At 38.1% G+C, this 7368-nt stretch overlaps 1 protein-coding gene across 2 annotated transcripts in view; it reads right to left on the bottom strand.

Annotated features, from left to right (window-relative positions):
* Nucleotides 1–7368, bottom strand: part of TMCC1 (transmembrane and coiled-coil domain family 1) — a 257166-nt gene that overhangs the window by 179622 nt on the left and 70176 nt on the right. Inside the window, exons 1-2 of one of the 2 annotated variants that reach the window (XM_017885039.1) lie at nucleotides 6381–6439; nucleotides 1449–1723 (exon numbers count right to left, since the gene is read on the bottom strand). In XM_017885039.1, the coding sequence (XP_017740528.1) occupies nucleotides 1449–1682 (234 nt within the window). In that variant the 5' untranslated portion in view covers nucleotides 1683–1723; nucleotides 6381–6439. Of the gene's footprint in view, nucleotides 1–1448; nucleotides 2155–6380; nucleotides 6440–7368 lie in introns of those variants that run through there. The other variant, XM_017885038.1, reaches the window with a different exon arrangement.

Raw genomic sequence — 7368 nt, 5'->3', positions numbered from 1 at the left:
ATAATGTTATAATAATATATAATAATTATAATTTTATAAGACATTCTCTTGATAGTAGGTGTCAGCCACCCAACTGAAACTAAATGGTTTTCTTTAAAAAATACAATTTTTCAACTGTTTAGTGGAAATGGACAGTATTTTCTGATTCTCCCAAGCAAACTTCAGATTTTAAAATTTTTTATTCTAACATTGTTATCAAATCCTACCTGTTCTTCTATTGTCCATTCCACTTCCACAATTATCAATTCAGCTCAATATTTATAAGAGCACTATCACTATTTAATAGTCACTGTGCTCAAGTTAGCCCATAACCTAATGACTTCCTGTACTAATTAAATTTTCACCCTGGGTTAATCAATGTCCTGTCAGGCATCCATCCCCTCACTTCCACCTACCAATCCTCGCCTAGGGCACCACCTGGTGGTCAACAACAGGAATTATCCTTTTCCCCGCTTCATTTCTTCCCCACTGGGAGAAGAGTACACCTGCCTTACTAGTTTTGCTTATAGTAAGTTCAACTAATTCAAACTTAAAAATCTTTTTATTTGAACACATACATCTCCCTCAAACTTCTTCCACTTTTCTCTATCTTCCAGGTACAGCCAGGCATTACAAAAATTTCCCTTTCCTGCTGCCCTTACTATAAGTGATCCAAAAAGCTCCCCTCATTGCAGCCTAATATATACTGCTTTTCCTAAATCTGGCTACTCCAGATTTCCTAAATCAGGAACTCCTCAGTTTGTCCAGGCTCCATAACACTGAAGTTCACTTGTTGTCACTATCTGCATGGCTACGTGTATCTGAGTTTTTAAACCCTAGCAGGACTATTTATTCTATGTGCCTCAACTAACCATAACTGAGTTATATGGAAAAAGTTTCTCCTAGATTTAATACGCCTGGTTTTGGGTAAACCCAAAACAATCTCTTTATTAATAGTACACTATAATAATGTATTTGCTCTACTGTGGCATATAAAATGTATAATGAATGCTGTTGATGTACTACAAAGTATATGAAAATTATAACCAACTTAGTGTACTTCCATGGTAAGCACAAACTCAGATTCTAGAACTTTATTCACTACATTCATTAATGTAAGAAAGCCATTTCCATGTGCAAAATCAAAACAATAACAAAGCATCTTTATTCCTCCACCATAAAACTGACCCTCTTAAATAAATATACAGCAAGAATACATGAAATATACTTAAGGTTTTAACGAAAGGATAAAATACAGCAATATGTTAGGAAGGAAATAGGAATATAATTCTAAGCATTCATTCATTAGCTATAATTATTATTTACCCATTTGAAATGGGAAAAAAATGCTTTTACCACAACTTTAAGGTATTTGCTGAGATAACTTTTTAGTTACCAAAGGAAAGTCTGGAGAGTCCTAGGTATGAAAAACAATAAGTTAACAGAAAAACAAAATCTAACAAACTTACCCGCTCCGCAGTTCCCTCCTCTCCCGGTAGACATGCAGCAGCAGCAGCAGCAGCAGCACAAGCTATTTCCATCATAGCAGAGCTGGTAGGGGCATCAGTTGTGGATGAAGACCTGGGTCGGCCTGACTGCATAACAGCTGTCATCTCCTGACCAGACTTCCTGTTGATTTGGGGACTTCCCTTTGGGGCCTCTGGCTTGCCCCGCCTACTATGCAAGCTTGTCCCTCTCTTCATCTTGGGTGGCACTCGAATCTGCTGCAGGACACGATTCAGAGCTGTGGGGTGGGTGGGGACACCATCAATCTCAGCACATGCGTTCTGGTTTTCCAGATCCATTTCAGGTTCTGGATCTGCCTGAATTTGCTGCACATCATGTGGAGACACTGATGACCTCCTGCGCTGGTGCTGGAAGAGATGCTTCAAGCCTTGGCCAATCACGTTAATGTTCTCCAAAGCATTGTGGGTCATTTTAGACAATTTCTGTTCTGATTCTGTCTGCTTTCTGGCCTCTGCATCTTGGGATTTGCCTCCAGGATCAGGGTCCTCAAATAACTGTTCACTGCCCGAAGGCTCCATCAGTAGACTTAATATGCTTATTTGCAAACTCAAAAAAATTTTTTAAACACACCAAGAGTGTCAAATTAGGTAGGCATTTGCTTCAACAGTGACTACGCATGCAGCTGTGAGACGAAGGCTTCATGCCTATCTAATATTNACTTATATTATAAATCCATGCAGAAACTCCAGTGTTAAACAAAGAAAAGCATGCTACTGGCCAAACAAATAGGCACTATCATTAAGCAATCTTTAATCAGAAGATTAAAAGACAGTTTTCTAGATAGTGGGTAATGATTATTTTCAGAATGAGAGAAAAGTCCAGAACAAGTACATAGGAAATTAAAACAGCAATGTTCAAAACAAAATCCCTACAAGATTCAATATATACAGAATTAGATATTAGAGGAGCCATCTTGGAATGGACACTATAATGGTAGTTGACATAACAGCCATTGCTTGGGAAATCAAGAGAACAGACCATCAAACAGGTTTACTCTAGGTGAGGCAATTTAATCCCTCTCATTCATAACCAGTTAATTATTCATAGGCTGAAACTCAGTATAGTCAAAGAAAAACAGTGAGAAGTGGATATCCCAACCTAACTATATGTGGATTTTAATGGAAAACAGAGTCTGTGTTACCATTCATATTCATCAAGTTCACTGGTAACTAGAGATGACAGGTTTGCTCTTTTGAGAAGAGAATGGAAATAAAAATCCTGTAAGTTGAATTCTCTGCTAAAGCACAAATGACCTTTCTGGCACCATATGAGTGAATGGTTCAGACAGAATCAGAATCAGAGACTAGAGCTTTGCTCAGTACCAGCTATCAAGAAAGGAGATTCAAAGAAATCCCTTTCTCTATAGTGTCATCCCTGACAGAAGCTTCCCATATATCCATACAAACTCAAAAGCAAAGTAACTGGGTATGAGAGAAAAGTAGAGAAAAAGAAAGGTCAAACAGCAACCATATACCAGTATTAAATGCAAGAAATTAAAAGGAAGCTGAAACTAAGAGATGTAAAATCAACGCAACTGCCATGGTTACTAAAATCACATGCAAAATAAAAAAGGAGGGGGGGATGGGAGATGATGAGATTTTTCCTAATAGAGTTTATTTTTGTACTGCATTTGTGCAAATATATAAAACAAAATTATATACATGCACACAAGCTGCTAGAGAATGCAAAATATGATGTAGGAGGTTATTTCCATATTTTCTTCAACTTTTGTTTAAAGGACTTTAAAACTCCCTACACTACAACTACTTTCAACAATTTAAGCCACTACAATGAAGCACCATAGTGCTCCTGTTCTGGGAATATGTGGACTTGCTGCCACCAAGGGGCAATCTAGGGAGCCATAAATTAGCTGGATAAAAAGAGTTCCCTGTGAACTCAAGGCTACTAGAGTTTAGTGGAACAGGAATGCAAACTCACTAAAGTTTTCTTCCTGGTGACTACTCTCAGAAGACTTTCTTCAAATATTATATGGGCACTGTCACTGTGGCTCCACTGTCCATATTCTTTCATGCCCATGATTCCATTGCCTAACCTCTTCATAGCTGAGGAGCATAAACAGGGAGACAGGGATAAAGATATTTGTCTCTCTCTAGTACCTTCCTACTTTCTAAATGCCACAAAATTGTTTGTTCCTAAATTAGGCAAATGAGTAACAACCATGAGAGTGGAAGTTTCATTGCCTTTCACCCAAATTCTTTGTGGCTCTACTGAAATCTAGCCATCCCACTGTGGCCTGTTACCCTTTTCCTGATTGTGCATTGCTTCTGTTCATCTCTATCCCTTTGGGAGAGCCAAGAAAGAAACCCTTGCCCTTATTAGATCAATGACTGTCTTAGCCTCTGGTGCAGTTTTCTGGGGCTCCTTGTGGGCAAAAATTTTGCCAATAGTGTATATATTTAATTATCCCCTTCTAACCAAATATGAAATAAACATATAATACAATGTTACTCTGATTTTTTAAAATAATAGTAATTATCTCATCATTCGTCATGAGTTTGGCTGGCTGGCTAATAGTTACGGAATTTTATTTCTAATCTGCAAAGAATAGAGTTCCTCAGAGGAAAAGGGCTAATGTAACCAAAATAATCCCCTATCAGTGTATATCAACTCGTCTCTTCTTGCACTGGGCTATTTAGATCCTGAGAAGATGGGAGGGTGTGAAAGCAGCAGAACAGTACTGAAAAAGTAGTTTACTTTTTCCTCTATTTGCACATTAGCTAATACAACTGACCTTTGTTATTGTTGTTTGAAGTAAAATGTATAAAATATGTTTATCCCATGAGATTAAAAGACAGCAAGAATAAAGGAATGATGTCAAGGTTGAGGATCATTCTACTTGTCTCATATGCACAGGTACTAGGAATTTATTACTCAGCAAATCTACTTATTTGGGCACTATTATAAACTAATCAACTGGCCATCTGGTTGCTGCTTTAAAAAATAGAGAATGTGGTACATTTTCAATGTCAGTAAATTCATTTGAGATTTCACAAGAATTTATAAAACAATTTATTTTTGTTTTTGTTTTTTTCAGACAGAGTCTTGCTCTGTCCCCAGACCGGAGTGCAGTGGCACAATCTCGGCTCACTACAGCCTCTGCCTCCTGGCTTCAGGCAATTCTCCTGCCTCAGCCTCCAGAGTAGCTGGGATTACAGGTGCGTGCCACCATACATGGCTAATTTTTGTATTTTTAGAGAGATAGGGTTTCACCATGTTGGCCAGGCTGGTCTCAAATTCCTGACTTCAAGTGATCCAACCACCTCAGCCTCCCAAAGGGCTGAGATTGCAGGGATGAGCCACTGCACCCGGCCAAATCATTTATTTTCAAATAATTCAGAAATGATGATTGATTACAAGGAAATGTTAGCATTTCCTGGGAAAAGCTGGGAGTAAGGTGTTAATTTCCAAGCCAATACTATCTTCACAGCTACAAAGAATAAGCAACAAAATAGTAATAAATTCTGGGATTTTTCAAAGGCAAAACTTACCTTAAGCATACCAGCACATAGCCTCACTTAGCAAGCAGCCCTAAAGAAACCTAAAATCGAGCTTTAAACATCAAGTTTTAAGGTAAGAATTTTGAAAAACAATCTACCGTACTGATTATAAAATGTAATATGGTACTTACACTTGTAGCTATCATCTGCGTAATAGCAGCACTAAGAAACCAGTTAAGGTTTTGAAGGCTGCTAAAATTTTCTGTAGGCCAATAAAAAATCTTTAAGGTCACCAAGGTCAAATGCTGTGGCAAAAATACCAATAGTGATGTTGCAATAATTAACTCTATAAAACTGCTGACAGAATGCAAGCACAAAAGAAATTCAATAATCTCAAAGTTGTATAGGGACACCCTTCTTTTCTTCTGTATGTCTTACAGAGGCTCAAATGAATATGAATAGTAACTGTTGAACAGTTTATAAAATTTCCCGATTAACTATTCATTTATTTAGAGACAGGGTCTCCCCCTGCCACCCAGGCTGGAGTGCAGTGGCACAATCTCAGCTCACTGCAACCTCTGCCTCCTGGGTTCAAGCAATTTCTCCTGTCTCTGCTTCTCAAGTAGCTGGGATTACAGGCACCCACCCCCACACCCGGCTAATTTTTGTATTTTTAGTAAAAACACGGGGTTTCGCCATGTTGACCAGGCTGGTCTCGAACTCCTGACCTCAAGTGATCCACCCTCCTCAGCCTCCCAAAGTGTTAGGATTATAGGCATGAGCCACCGCGCCCTGCCCAATTAACTAATTTTTAGATCCCCGGTTTAACACAAACAAGTTTAACTGCATAAGCCTATCAAATGCTTTTTGGTAAGAAGGAAATGCTGGCTTCTCTTTTATTCACTCAGCTTCTCTGAAAAGTAAAGTTATTATAAGTAAATGAGAGGGAGAAAGAGAAAAAGGAGCAAAAGGACACAGGACAAAGGGGAGAGGTCGAAGGAGTGAAAGGGGAGAGGTAGAAGGAGCAAAAGGTGAGAAAGGGGGACAAAAAACGCAGTCACCTACCAGCCAGGCATTTCAAATAATTTTGTCAAGTTCTCAGAATTTTCAACAATTAACTTTTCTAGCACAATTTTACTGAAGACCTAATACGCCATTCGCTCATGCTCAGAAAACAAGTGGTTCTAAATTAGTATCAGAAATAAGTGAAAAAATTACGTTTTTAAAATCCATCAACCATTTAGGAGTGTGCTCCACAAAATCATAGCAAATTATATGCAAATTGCCTTGTCTTTTTTTCCCCTTAAGTTTTTCTTTCCAATTTTTTAGTTTTTTGATAAATATGGTGACCAAAGCTTTTTGGTCTGGACATGAACCAAGTTAAATTTCACTGACTACAAAGAGTTGGATACTTGCCTTCATCACTCTTCCTCAAGCACTTCTAAGGTGTATAATCCTTTTAGGGAAAGCTGAAAAGCAAACATTAAGAATTACAAGGTCAGAAACTTAGATGGGGAAACTTACCTTTTATAGATACGCAGAAAACAACTGAAAGTATATCCAACAAAATGTTAATAGCTGGTAGCAAAATGCAATAGCTCATCTCTCACTGGTAGAAGTAGGGTTTGTTTTTTTCTAGTACTTTCCGGTATTTTCTCATTTTTTGAAAGTATAATCAAGAATAATTACAATCAAGAAAGAAAGTATTCTGGAAAAAATATTAACTTAGCACTTAAAGTGGCAAATATTTTAAGAAGCAATAAATATTTTAACACTATCATACTGAATAAGGAATGGATATTCCATTAATTCTAATCTTAAAGTAACATGAAATATAAAACAGGTACATGAAAACACCACAATTTTATAAGTAAATTTTTTTTCAAGTAGTTTCCTATTCTGCGTCTGCCATTCTCTATTCAAAGGCAATTCTAAAAATCCTATCTTAGGCCAGGCATAATGGTTCATGCCTGTAATCCCAGCACTCCGAGGCAGGAACATCATCTGAGCCCAGGAATTCGAGATCAGCCTGGGTAACAGTGACAGCCCATCTCTAAAACAATTTTTAAAGATTAGCCAGGTGTGATAGTGCACACCTGTCCCAGCTACTTGGGAGATTGAGGCAAGAGGACGTCTTGAGCCCAGGAACTGGAGGTTACTGTGAGCTATGGTTGCACCATTGCCCTCTAGCCTGGGAGCAAAAGCAAGACCCTGTCTCAATTTTAAAACAACAACAACAAAAAAAACACATCTTGGCAATGCAGAGTGACTCACACCTGTAATCCCAGCACTTTGAGAGGCCAAGGCAAGAAGGCTCATTTGAGGCCAAGAATTCAAAGACCAGCTTGGGCAACACAGCAAGACCCCATGTCTCTACCAAAAAAAAAGTTTTTATTATTTCTAT

Source organism: Rhinopithecus bieti, unplaced genomic scaffold (assembly GCF_001698545.2).
Source record: "Rhinopithecus bieti isolate Rb0 unplaced genomic scaffold, ASM169854v2 scaffold_13262, whole genome shotgun sequence".
Lineage (NCBI taxonomy): Eukaryota > Metazoa > Chordata > Mammalia > Primates > Cercopithecidae > Rhinopithecus > Rhinopithecus bieti.
The sequence above is the reverse complement of the archived record's forward strand: the minus strand, read 5'-3'. Positions and strand labels throughout refer to the sequence as shown.